Source organism: Oenanthe melanoleuca, chromosome Z, assembly GCF_029582105.1.
Source record: "Oenanthe melanoleuca isolate GR-GAL-2019-014 chromosome Z, OMel1.0, whole genome shotgun sequence".
NCBI lineage: Eukaryota > Metazoa > Chordata > Aves > Passeriformes > Muscicapidae > Oenanthe > Oenanthe melanoleuca.
This window is the reverse complement of record NC_079362.1, coordinates 50,353,010-50,367,360: the sequence shown is the minus strand read 5'-3', so window position 1 is coordinate 50,367,360 and position 14,351 is coordinate 50,353,010. Positions and strand designations below refer to the sequence as shown.

At 36.5% G+C, this 14,351-nt stretch overlaps 1 protein-coding gene across 8 annotated transcripts in view; it reads left to right on the top strand.

Annotated features, from left to right (window-relative positions):
* Window positions 1-14,351, top strand: part of SMARCA2 (SWI/SNF related, matrix associated, actin dependent regulator of chromatin, subfamily a, member 2) — a 114,962-nt gene that overhangs the window by 88,794 nt on the left and 11,817 nt on the right. For all 8 annotated transcript variants that reach the window (XM_056513054.1, XM_056513048.1, XM_056513055.1 and 5 more), the window contains exon 29: window positions 6,819-7,036. In XM_056513054.1, the coding sequence (XP_056369029.1) occupies window positions 6,819-7,036 (218 nt within the window). The remainder of the gene's footprint in view (window positions 1-6,818; window positions 7,037-14,351) is intronic.

Below are 14,351 nucleotides of genomic sequence, written 5' to 3'. Positions count from 1 at the left end.
TTGGGAAGCACAAACAAAAAACCCCACCACAACAAAAGAGATTAGTGGTAAATAGGATGGTATCAGTAGTTTCTGACATAGAATTATTTTAGATTTCTCTTCCATCTTTCTGTTGCTCCTGGGTGAGGTTGGCTTCATCAAGAGACTTTTAAAATTAAGTCTTCTTAGCAAGACATTTTGAGAACTGTAGGACAATTGCAGACTTGTAGATCTTTTCAGAATGTGGCTAGGTAAATACAGACCACAGAATACTAGTGATTTTTGGGTAGTTTCACATTCAGGGTCTTGACACAGTGAGTATGTATTTTCTTAGTGCTCTGATTGGTTAAGCAAAGTACCTTTATAGTCGGCGTGATACAGTTGTTCCTTTCTATAACTCCATTCCTTCCCTCTAGTGAAGCACTTCCATAGTGCTCACTGAGCAGACGAGCAGTGGGGTCCTGGTATCATGAGCAGTTAATTGTGCTCTTCAATTTCTCTGTCCCCAAAGTTTTTGAAAATCTCATTGGTGCAAAATCAGCTTGAGGAGTTCCATTTAAAAATCACTGTTTGCCTTTTGGGGAAGGGACAAATGAGACTAATTGCAGATTTTTTTTTCTTTTTAACAAGATTTCACTTCTGAACAGAAGAAAATTTTATGTGCTTGTCATAACTTAGAGTTTGTTCATGCTGGCTCTGCATGATGCTTTACTTAATAATTATCATATTAAAGATGAAGCTTCAACATTAAGATATTTTATATCAAGATTAAATATTAGGATATTTGACCTGAAAAAATTTTCTCAGACCCAAGGGAAAACACTGACGATAAAAGCTTTTCCTATTAATAATTTAAGTCAATACCTCTTTTTTTTTTTTTTTTTTTTTTTTTTTTAAGATTATGCTTCATTGCTTTTGTTGAGACCATATCTCTTCAAAGAAAACCTTTATCTTGGCATGATTATGTCAGGGCATTTTGGCATCAGTTTTTGAATCAAACTTTAGGAAAAAACTATAATTTACATTATTGTTTTCCTTAGTGTCTAATTAAATACAGGCAGCTGGAATTTCAGTACAAATAATTGGGCAACTATTAATATTTTTCAAATGCATACCAGAAAACAGTCTTTCTTCCACTTCTTCAAAAGATGCTAGTTCCAGTTGTCTGACGACCCAGGCTCTTGATTGATGAACATATGGCTGAAGAACTCATTTACCATATTTGATGGAATTTCAGCCTATCCAAGAAGACCATGTATTACTAATTGGTATGTTTTTGTAATAATTTTATTTTGAGTTTTTAGTAAAAAACAATACTTTTATGAAAGCAAGCTAAAACTGGATGTAGTCACTAGTTCTTTGCCTTACACAGATTCTGGTCTACATTCTGTTTTAGTTTAGTCTCAGAAAACCTAGACTGGTGAATCTGTTGTGCAATAATATCCAACAAGGAGAGAAAATTGAATTAAAATTACTCTTCATCAATCTTTATATACTTATTTTCAGTTGTTTACTGATTGCACTGTTGATAGAATATCTAAAGCCCTTTAGTTTAATTGTCAAGTGTTAAAGGCTCTTTTCCTCACAGTCTTTGTCTAGTATACTGCCCTCTGTGGTGTTGCATAGCAAGATGCAATTATGATGTCAGGAAACTGGCTCTACAGAGCCAAGAAACAATTCTAATGTGAAAATTAGAAGCAGTCCCAGATGTCAGGAATTTTAATGGTAAAAAAAATAAGCCAGAGAACTGGATTTTGAAGAGATCTATTTAAGAATGTGAACTGCAGTGAAAAGTTGAAGTCTTCGTTGGTTGCCAGATTTAATCTGAGAACAAAGGTAAAATAAAGAGCGATAGGATTTCAAACGAAGCAAGCAAAAAAAACCAAAAAACCAAAATAAAAAGCAGGAGAACTTCTCTTGGAATATCAATATAATATTCCAAGAACAATCATGTTGAGGAGAGAAATTGGTAAGGCTTGGAAGATGTCATTTTAGGGCTTTCAGTCTTTATTTCAGCTGTCCATAGGGTTCTTTTCTTCCTTTCTTTCTTTCTTCTCTTTTTAAGTGGTAAATGTAAACTTCATTTCGTAAAGCAGTCATCCGCTGTTCCTTACTGCACTACTGACATGTTTTTTGGTTTCAAGTGCTTAACAGCCCTGAATCTTGGTGTCTTTTGGCCAGTAGTCAGTAAAATACCCTGTTGTTCCCAAAAAGGCTCTTTCTTTGGAAATTTTGTATGGTTGGTATTTATGTTCGGGGAGTTGGTAAGGTGGTGTGTTTTTTTATGTTCACCTGTGCTTATGTGCTTTCTCTTGAAACACTGAGTTTAATTGGCATGCTAGGGTATTTTTGCACGTGTTAATGTTAGTTACAATAGCTGTCTTTCAGCTTTCAAGTTGGAGAGAGAGGGCATTGATGTTTGAAGGGATGCAGCAGATTCTCTGAATGTTCATTGTGTTCAGGTAAAATTTGAAAGGGACACAGAAGAGTTTGCACTTCCTTTGCTCATGTCCCATTCATCTGAACAGCATCAGGCAGACTTACTCCCTGGCTCCCTGCCACTTCTGCTCTGTGTGTCCAGTTTCTTAGACTATAAGTAGTACCAGTAGCTTTCACTATGTCTTAATTTTCTAGTTATCTACTTATCTCCAGTCATAAGAAAAATAATCATGTATTGCAATGTTTTATCTTCTAAACAAGACAGGTCTTAAACACCAAAGCTGATTTTATGATGAGCAACAAGTTTCCTGATTCCTGTAAAATTATTTTAAAACATATTAGTTGTGTAAGGCCTACACAATTATAGACTTGCAGAACACAGTTGTGAAACAAAACTGAGCAGTTAGTATTTAGACCTTATTTATGTCTGTAATTCTGAATTGGAAAGGTGTTCAGTCACCGTGCTATGTCATACTTGATAGAAGAATGCATGCCTAATAGCCTGCCCTTCATATAGAGAAAATATACAGTTTTCATTTTATCCTTACTTTGTTTCTGTTTGCTGCTCATGTGTCAATGTTGTATCCCCTGTTCCCTAAGAAAACTTCCACCTCAAAACAGCTCCTTTCCTTTAGGAAGGGTGAAAATCTAAATGCAAGCAGCAATGAAGAAGACACTCTGTCTCAGAAGTAACTTCTGCTTGCCTCCTGAAAATTACAGTTTTGTTCTTGGGAGGTGGAAGCTTCTTTTTGGAGGAGTACAGTTTGATTTCTTTAATCTGTGATAAGTGTGCTGTTACCTCTTTAGAAATCAAATTGATTTGTGTACATGGACTAGGTTACAATAATATGAGTCAGAAAAGTGGGAACATTTTGTCAGTGCAGAACTTAACACAGGGTCCTCATACTTCACTGGTGTATTTGCGTTTCATGAGATACCTAACAACTTGCAAAATTTGACATTAAATTTTTACAGCAGTCTTTGGAAAAAAATGAGGTGTCCAGACTTTTTTTGGTACTGTTTTGTCCAGTTTCTTTAAGGGAAGGAAAGTGTTAAATTTTTATTAATGTACCATTTTCCTTGACTCCCTTGCTGTGCACCTCACTAATCCAGAGGCATTTGAACATGGGAGATGTCTGTGTTGTTTTGCATTCTCACACAGCCCATCATCTGTCAGGAACTGGAGATTTATACCTGGGATTTGTATCATTATCGTACTGGTAAAGTTTTGGAAGGGCATTCTCTTCAGTATGGAACTTAGGGCCTAGAATAGTAAGCTTTTATAACAAAGAGCTCAGTCAGAAGAATTAGCTTAATAAATATGTTGTTGCTGATACACACATGCTTGGACCATATGTGGATATATGCACAGAGCATTAACCTATATGCTGGTAATTAATAAAATACAGTTTTAAGCCATCTTTTGAGACAGAATAAAGCATGTAGGTTTAGTTTTAAATGTTGTTGTTTATATACAAAATACGAATTTGTCTCTTGAGAACGAATGTTAAGAGTCACACTAGTAACATTTTTAAACTGCTTGTATTGTCAGACTGATTTCCAAGTGGGATCACTAGGGTCTTAAAGAAAGCTGTCTGAGTTTGCATTCATGCATAGACATTTTGGAGGCTTAACATAGTAATTGATTGATATATTACTGGTTAAACAGAAAGTTTAATGTTTGCTCGTAGATTTCTAATTTGCTAAGAATTCCTTTGTTACCTGCTAGTCACTAATTTTCAGAGTGAAAGAGTGTATGTTTGTTTATTTGGATTTCATTTTTTTCGTTTGTCTTTACTACATTGCTGTATGTAATATTAAAAAAAAATCCCAACTTTTCACTTATATCTTTTCTTTTTGTTAATACGTATTTCCCAAAATACTGCCTACTCTAAGCAGGATTTTTATGCAGAATTCCAAAGTGAGATGTTACAAACTCTGTGATGACGGGACCACTGTGATTTCTTTTTAGTGATAGAAAATCTGTCAAGCAAAAATATAAATATGTTGTAGTTAAATTAAGTTTTCTGAAGGACAGCAAAATGTTACCAAAGTTAACAGAATGATGACTTAGTCTGTTTTGGTGGTTTTTTTAATTTTTGGTAAATCAGAATAGATTATTGTATCAGTTTCTGTACCCAAAACTTCGTCTGTTTGCAGTGGAGAAAAAAAAATACATTTTCTGTGATGAATGCATCTTTAAAATGCATGCAACCAATTTCAGTTTTAAAATCATACATGAAATTGTCTAATTTTACTATTATTATTAAAATAATAACAAGAATCAGTAACTGCTCAGCTAAAAATCTAATTTGAATGCCTAGAATAATAAGGGGGGAAATATGATAAGTAGTTGTCAATATTAAAACCGGCTGAAGGAGGAAGGCTTCAGGCCTTGTAGTAGGTAGAATGAAACAGCAGATTTCAGTATCCACAATCCTTTCAGTATTAAATTTTCAGTAAAATAAAATTACTTGTATATGAAAACATAGCCTTTCCCCAGCTCTCTTTTTTTTCCTGATCAGCTGATGAAGAGACTAGCAGCTCGCTGCTTTGCTGGCTTGTTAATTTTATCCCCACTAACTGTGATTTCCGATAGCCGGCCTGCTGATAGTGGTAAGGTAAATATCCTTTTTCATTGCCGTCTTGAAGATTCAGTAGAACTACATCCCAGGCATGTGTAGGTGTGTAACACATCAAAAGTCGGTGTTCTCCGTGTTTCAATGTACAACTGAGTGCTTGAGGAGAGCAGTGACATTAACTGTTGACAGCCTTGCATGCTGTATTTATTATTAGCTTTTCTAGCTTCCAAGATATGCAGAGAAATTTCTTTTTCTTAATCTTCATTAGCCTCAGTGGTTTATAGCGCGTGTCCTGCTTTAGCCAGATGAATATTAATGAATTTGTGTGCAGATTTTTCTTTCCCTTCTTTTTTCTTCCTAACTCATCAGATCTCGAGCCTCCTTCATAGTGAATATCTGAATGCTGTGGAAGCATGATGTAAATTGTCTTTTGATTATTAAGGCCTAGTTTCAGGCTGTCTCTCAGGATTCTGCTTTTGTGTTTGTCTGTGGATTTGCACATCGGAGGATGCATAGGAAACAGATTTCAAAATCCCACTGCTTTTTTAAACGTTCTGGGTTATTTTGTGTTGTGCATCAGATTTTGTTCACAAAACGTTTTTGAAAAGACATTTACACAATTGAGAAAAATTATGTCTAGGCTGTAATCACTTTTTTATATTGATTGTTATGCTCACATGATCATAAATATTAGCCATGTTTGGTGCTGTGGAGAAATGAAGGTAATTGCCTTAGGATTAGAGCTCTTTCAGCTACGACAAAGGATTGATTAGCATTTGCATGTACTCAAGGCAATATTGAGAAGCAAAAGAAACAAATATCCACATCAGTTATGTTCTGAGAAAGCATTAATCAGAAAGCCTTAGTTTTAAGATGTTTTGTTTTATTTTTTTTGTATTAAATTTCAGTTCCTTTATGATCTGGTATTTTTATTTATTTTCTTTTGTTGGCTTTCTTAAAACACGAAAAGTTCAGCTTCTTGCTTTATGACATGAATCTGATAGTGTGTGTGAACAGGTTCCCTTTATTCCTAGTTTGTTTTTCGCAGCAGTTTTTTTATCCTTCTGCATAGAGCTGCTGGGTCTGGTTAAAAGCATATATCCAGGTAAATGAAACAATTGAAATTAATGCTAATTGTCTGTGACTGTGTGTATGGTTTGGTTGTTGGGATGGGTTTTTTGCATCCCGTGTCATGAGTCCTGTTTACGGTGAACCACTATACTGTTAGTGCCTCTGCCTACCTCCTGGTTACTGTTCTAGAAGAAAGTTATACATTTTGAGATTATTTTAAAACTTAGGTGGTTTAAAAGTTGCTTAAAAGGCTTGGAAGCGGAGTTGCTACTGCATAAAGTATCTCTATTTTGTGTGTATGCATAAGGAATGGTGTGTGAACTGGTGTTGGGAGCTGAGCACTCTTTAGACTGTCCTGTTTGAAAACATACGATATCAAAGTCTGTTACGCATGGAACTGTGTAACCCAGAACTGACACTGTTGTGAAAAAATGAATGTTTTCTGTACACTTACTGAGACAATACCCCAGGCCATTATGTGTGAAACTGTGATTCGGTGCAGAATTCAAGGTTCAGGTAAACAACATGTTTAGATGATTGTGGGATCCTTAGGAAAACTTAATGTTTATGCTGGTAAGTCAGTTTCTTGTACTCTTGTTTATAAATAAACTGAACATTTTGAGTTGAATTCTCTGCATCCCATGGAATTGCAGAATGTTTTCATTGTTGTTTTAAAATAGTTTGTTATTTCCCTTTGCAGTATGTCTTTTGTTTAAAAATCATACTTTTTCAATCCATGATTGTCAGGCAATTGAAGACGGCAATTTGGAAGAAATGGAAGAGGAAGTCCGGCTTAAAAAGCGAAAGAGAAGAAGAAACGTGGATAAGGATTCTGGGAAGGAGGATGGAGAGAAAGCAAAGAAAAGAAGAGGCAGACCTCCTGCAGAGAAGCTGTCGCCCAATCCACCCAAACTGACAAAACAAATGAACGCGATCATTGATACTGTGATAAACTACAAGGATAGGTGAGCTTGGGGACAGTCTGTCTTTGTTGCATGGGCTCTCTCCCTCCCTGCTGATATCACTCTACATTTTATAACAGCTTCATTTTTTTCAGTCTTTAGAGAGACATGTTGACACTGCTCTTCTGAAGAGTAATTCCTCTTAGGGTCTGATCCTGAAAGTCTCGTGCTTTGTAGAGTTTTTTTTTAACACCTGTCTGTTAGAAAGTTGTTGAAACGCAATTTTAAAAAGTAAGAAAAATGTAAGCGTAGAGCTCCTGCTTAGGATTGAAGTCATTCTGCTCAAGGTGTGTACTTAAGAACATAGAGCTTGTGCAGGACTTTCCTTCAATTTAGTGAGCATGTGTTGAAATTAATCTTTTCAAAGACATGGCTACAGATTTATTAATTCAAGTTTACATGGGTCTCACAATGAAGGACTGAAATACTGCCCAAAATGTGTAGTGCTCGTATCATGAGCATCAGAGCTGCCAAAAGAAAAAATACAGTACTGAAAGATCAGAGATGGAAGCCTGTTTGTCAAGAAATATTCATTTTCAGCATAAAAATGTGCTAAATAGTTGGACTTAATGAAAAAACTATTCCTTCCAATCTGAAATGGCATCTGAAGACTTCTGTTTTGCAGATTTTTCAAACTGCAAATCACCTCTGCTTCATGGGCAAGAAGTAGAGAATTAGTTCATAATGCCTTTGAATCATACTTGATTGCAAAAGTTGTGTTTAAACTCACTTTGTACTTCCAAAAATCAGTAAAGCCTTCTTGTGTGCATATCCCTTCTTTGCGGTACCTTGAATTACTTAAATCATATAGCATGTATTATAAGCTAAGTTAATATTAAATGCATTCAGGGAAAGTCAAAAAGTATTTGCATTAGGTGATCTGCACTTAGGCATGGCAATGTATTTTTTGCCTGTAAACAACTTCCAGATGTTGGCTTTAAATGTCAGCTTGCACTCTGCCCTTTTTTGCAGCTACTGTTCTGGCTCTGCCTGTACAAGGCTAGTTTGAGTGGTATTTGGTACAGCACACACTGCTGTGGTTCAGGATTTATTTTGGACATAATAACTGTTAAAGTGAACCATTTTGTGATCTGTGGGCTCTTTCCAGAGTACCTCAAAAAGTATTTTATTGTCTTGCAATGGGATTCATAGCAACAAACATGAAGGACAAAAAGCTGACTACAATTTCATGTATTTAGCTTGCTGTAACTGTTAACTAACAGAATAGCTGAGAAGGGAGAAGTATTTAAGTATTCCAGTCAGAACTGCAAGGAGCATCTCTGCATTTTAGATCCTTGGCCTTGAACCTTCTCTTGAAGCGAAGCACTTCTGATTAGGATATCTACTTCCCACTTTTAAAATAGCAAGTCAAGTTGCTTCCACTAGCTTTCAGTAGGGGATAGCTACTGATAGTAACTGATAGCTTCTGGGAGGTTAAGGATTTTTACCTGATGTTTGTGCCCCAGGAAGTTCTTACCTGATTTCTGTCAAAAAGGTGAACAACTGAGCTATTGTGTAGTGACAAGGCATACTGTTTCCTCTCACTGGAGCTCACATTTATGCAAGACAGAATTGCTTCCCATTTTAAAAGGTGTATGAAGCTCTATTCTGTAAGAAAATAAAAATACCTCTTGAATTGAGCTCTTCAGTGCTGCAAGTTATAAGGAAGAATGCCAAGTTTCTGCATTCTGATTTTTTTTGTGAGCTAGCATCAAACCACCCAATACTATGAAAGAATAGAATTACAAATCTAGGCAGCAGGGAACTTTAATATCTTAAAATATTTGGAGATAACTTGCTCTAGAGCTCAATATTTTCAGGATTTGCAGCTTTAGAATTAAGTGGGATTTAGGTGTTGGAACCCTTCAGTTTTGTTGGGGGTTCAGTGTTTGTTCAGCTCTGGGCTTCTGTGAGTGTGAAGGCAATTGGGGCAAGTATAGAGGGACAGGTTAATTGAAGAAAAGTAGGCCATGAGTTTCATCTGGGGAAAAAAAACGGATTTTCATGTATTCAGTATTTGAATGCTTGAAATCATCTTTGTCTTTAGCTTATCAGTGCTAAAAGATGTTCATCTTTTCTTTATGCAAAGTTCAAAGGGCTCATCTGGACTACGGAAAACTGATTGTGTCCCAAAAAGTGGTCAGGTGATATCCATCCAAAATCTTACTGACTTAGGCCTGAGTTACTTTGTCAAAGCCAGTTCTACAATCTTTAGTAAGTTTTGTGCAATTTAAGAGCAGCATGAAAAAAAGTAAAAAAGAATACATTACTAAGCTACTAAGTCTCTGCATGCTTTGTCTCTTGTTTTCCCTTGCTTTGAGAAGAGTTGCTTGTAAATACAGAGCCACTTTCCTGTTTTTATTGAAGCCTTTAAAAAAAAAAAATTGAAGTAAAATCTTTGGTGCTCACAAAAATCTGAAATGCTAGTTGCTGTTTTTCTGTGGTGTATAATATTGATGCAGAGAAGGATTCTCCAAGTGTTTTCCTAAATGTCTAGAGCTTAACTTTGTTGAAAGCATCTGGAGATGAGTGCCAGCCTTTCCTCCCTTACTCAAAAAAAATCCAACAAAATTGGTTGTCTATGTCAAGAAAGGTAAGATTTAAGTAATACAAACAATAAGGTCTAGTAAATAGTAATTGCACAGTCAAATGTGCTTAAATGTGATGATTAAAACTAGTTTAAACAGACATATTAGCAGTATTTTAGGTAAATTTTCAGTGTGGATAAATGCAGCCTATGATTCTCAAAAAAAGGGAGTGCAGAGGTAGTTACCCCATTGCTTGTAAACCTCAGATAAAGAACTCCATGCAAGAAAGTGGAAATCAGCATTGAGGTTAATTACCTCTTCATATGTTTTCAGTGCAGTTTCAACCTTTTGATTTGGATTTTCCTATTTTATAAAGTACAGTTGAGCAATCCTTCGATTTCCTTTTATTCCCATCACGAATGTGATGTTGATTTTAATGAAATTCCATTGACAATAAGTTTAATAGTTCTTAGAGAGCAATTTGCAAGTAAAAGCTGATTTACTTTGGATATTTCTAGAGAGCTAGAGACACACTGAAGGAGAAAAAACAGCAGTGAGGTTTGACTTGACTGGCAGCCAGCATTTTTTTCCTGAAATTACGGTATCTAGAGTGTGCCTCATGTAACAGAGGAAATAGTAAAAAAAAGAGGAAAAGAGTAAAGACAGAAGACACTGAGAATGTTCAGCTTGGACTGCTTAAATGCCTCTAGTGTGAGAGTTATTGAGGTCTTTGACGAGTTGACAGTACTTGATTCATGCAGTCTCTTTAGCATTGCATCCCAGTATTGAGTGATGTACTTCAAGATTTTCTTCATATTGATAGGCATTTCTATATCTTATCTTCATATTTATCTTTGTTAAACTGGAAACAGATAGCTGATACCTCAGTCTGAAGGACTTTGAGGTACATGCTGCAAATCAATGAAGTCACTGCTACCTTTTTAAACTGCACATGTGGTCTTATTACTCAGCTCTCAGTATAAAACCATAAAACATATAGTGGTACTACAGATGCATATGCTTTTTTATATTTTTACACTGCTTTGCTGTCATAGGCAAAGCTGAATTAGTGTAGGTTTAATCTGTACTTGTTTAAAATGGAGAATAGATTTGTAATGAAGCAAAAGTTGGAGAGAAATGATGGTCAGAATCCTGACTTGTAGTCATCTGACCTAGTGAAAGATGTCTCTGCCCACCCACAGCAGAGAAGTTGCACTAGTTTATCGTCAAAGGTCTTTTTTGACCCAAACCATTCTATGATTTTATGATTTTACTAAAACATTTTTTAGGGATACCACAGGAACACTATAAGCTAATATGAAAGAAAGAGGAGATAAAATGAGTAAGCTCATTAATCTGAGTGAAAAGTAAAGATACCTAGCTGAAGGCACTGTTAAAAAAGTTACTAGTGAACTGGGAAAAAAATTCCTGGAGAACTGGTGTTGGCATAGATCACAGTATATTTATGGTGCGTATTAAAAACGTGGAATGTCCTGGCCAAAATTAAAACATCACTAGTGGTGCTTTGTTCACAGCAGACTGGACACAGTTAGGTCTGGAGTAAAAGCAATGGGCATGAAGTATAGTATCTCAGAGTACATTATATGGTACTCATAGATGAAAAATAAGAAACTTCTAATTCACATGTCAGTTCAAGTGGAACTGACAGAAGAAGAATTACCTGGACAGAGAAAATACTGATCAAACTATGATCCATCAGTATTGTCCAGATGTAAGAAAACAGGAGCCTTACCATGACACTGTTGCCTAGGTGTGGATGTGGAAGTAATCATTACAGGTGTATGTCATCATACATAATACTGTTAAAGCTTGAATTGCTCTATATGGTACCTGAATGCTTTTACATTTGGGGAAGATTAGTTTGCAATGAGACAAGTGTAAATAATTACTTCAGTGATAAGCAGCCTTACAAGAGGAAACAGGTTGGTTTGTTTATCCAGTCATGAGAGGGGAAGATGACTGCTCTCAGTAAATTCACCTGGGAAAGACAGGAAGCATAAGCACAGGAAGTGTAGAAATATGTGAAAATACAAGATGGTGGTCACACGGTTACATGACTAAAAGCTTTTATTAATTCATACAAGTTATTAATTAAGGGTTCTATAATCTTTCCAAATGGAAGAGTGCAGCAGGAATAACTACATGGATTTGGCCTTTGTTCCTTGATTTTAAGAGTCCTGTATGATTATTTACAATACCAAGACCCTAGATTCAGGGACCTGGAAACATGTTTCCAGTTCCATATTGATCCTGATTCTCCCAGATAAAGTATACACATCATCTTTGCAGACTCCATTTGCAATAGATGTTACTCTGAGATTTTGTTGCAATTAATTCTTATGCCCTTGTACCTGGTTCTAACCTTGCAGTGTAAAACACATGTTTAGAACAGAGCAAGTTGCAGAGCATCAGTCCAACATTATTGTCACATGTTTCTCCAGTTCACATGCTTTTGTCTTTCTTTCCCTCTAAAATTAGGCATGCCCATAGAAATGAATATCATAGGATCATATGTTGTGTATGTTATGTTTTTACAACACAAGATGGAAGAACCGTAGATAGGGTTACTTTGGGTGGTACTACAGCAGATCATCTAGTCTAGCATCCCTGCTCAGACAGGATCATCCTAGGGCACATGACAGAGTTGCTCAAGACATTTCTTGAATGTCTCCAGTGAGAGAGACTCCACAGTCTCTCTGGGCAATCTGTTTCAGTGCATGGTCTCCCGCAAAGTAAAGCAGTTCTTCTCATGTGAAGTTAAAACTTTTCTGTGCTTTGGTATCTGCGTGTTCCCTCTCAACCTATTGCTTGGCACCATCAAATCAGTTTGGCACAAAACATAGTTTGCATGTCCACTTAAAATGCTGTAGCCTTTTGAAATAAGGGACAGTTTTCCTCCTGATAGCTTTTCTTTCAGAATAAAAAAATTTTATGCCACATTTGAGCCCCAGCTGCTGATCTTAATCATATACATGCAGGCTTAGTCTCCTAAACAGTATTTTTCCTCTTGTGATGGTTTTCCTCTTTTTGGTTTATTTCAGAGGAAGACAAGCTGTAAGTGTAGCTTTTTTCCCCTGATTAAGTAAATAAAAATAAGGTAGAGAAAGCAGAGAAAATGCTGGCAGGATTAGGGAAGTGCTTGTCCCTCTGTAATTGGCACTAGAGAGGTCACCTGAATTCCTGTGTTTTGGGCCCCTCACTTCTAGAAGGACACTGAAGTGCTGGAGCATGTCCAGAGAAAGGCAAAAAAGTTAGCGAATTGTCTGGAGCACATGTCCAATGAGGAGCAGCTGGGGAAGTTGGGGGTTTTTAGCCTGGAGAAAAGGAGGCCCAGGGAACATGTTACTGCTTTCTAAAACAGCTGCCTGAAGGGAATTTCAGTCTTTTCTCCATGGTGACAAGTAACAAGAGGAAATGGCCTCCGGTTGCCACAGGAGAGATTTCGACTAGGTATTGGGAAAAACATTGAAACAGTGCTCAGTCATGGGACCAGAGAAGTGGTAGAGTCACTATCCTCAAGATGTTGAAAAGGTGTGAGGATGTGGCACTTAGTAGTAGAGTAGATGCTGGGTTAATGGTTGGACTGGATGATGTTATAGGTCTTCTTCAACACAAATAATTCTATGACTCTGTCGTTCATACCTTGCAAACTTTCAGCTTCCTTACAAACCCACTGTTTTCTTCTGCTTTACGTCAGAATTTAATGTTTCCTGTCTGGATACCAGTTTGATACTACCACTAGTTTGCATTAACTTTGCATAAATAGCAACAGCTGAATTCAAGAGTACCGGGATGCTGATAGCTCTGTTCCATTCAGTGATTTCATTTGTCCCCTACCTGCCATCTGATCTATTCATGGATTTAAAACAAGGATTTGCATAATGTACCAATTAAATTCACAAAGTCTCCTCCTGGTATCAGGTAGCTGTTGACCACATTCAAAGCAGAAGAGAAAAAAACTGAAGGCTAGAGTTCTTGTGCCTTTTGCCTTCTTGGCAAGACACTACTCCTGTCTGTGGTGCTCAGCATTTTGATGACACAGTTTAGGGAGAGGGTATTTTCTGTGTACAAGAAATGGATTTTATTCATAGTCTGTTTTCTTAAGTTGTCAGTTTTTAACTGTTTTAAAATGTAGAGTAACGCAATTAACCATTACTGGTCTAACTAGTAATTAATTATGCCAACTGGTACTCTTGGGTATTCAGACACACAGAGTAAACAATTTTTACTTATATCCTTGCCCAAGTATAGCCATATGTCAGACCCAGGGATTACGTATTTAACTATCTTTACCCACTTCCATTTCAATGATGGGGACAGTTTACCATGTACTATTGTAGTTAGTTCCAAACAGAGACCATTAAACACTAATGAAAGTTAATCATGTCCCTGTATAGTTGCTGTGTCAGCTCTTGTAATTCTTCTCCCCAACATTCACTTTTCTTTTAAATACCATCTTTGTAAGTTGCATTTGATACAAAGTTGTAGTTTTCAAATCATTGTTCTGTTTGTGAGCACTCTGACTTGGGCAAGCATGCAGGACTCTCCATTCTACCCACTCTAAATTTAATTTTGTTATTTGTTAAAAGTTTGAAATTTGCCAGAAATACAAGAAAGTATTGCAGTTCCAGCCTCATAGCTGTCTCTCCTTTTGATTCCAAAGGAGAAGGAAGTGTTGGTAGTAGCATGCTTTTAACAGGCCTGTTGTAGCTTGTTTCTGGCCAAATACTGCCAGGGAAAACAAATAGAAAAGGAGTCTCATACAAATG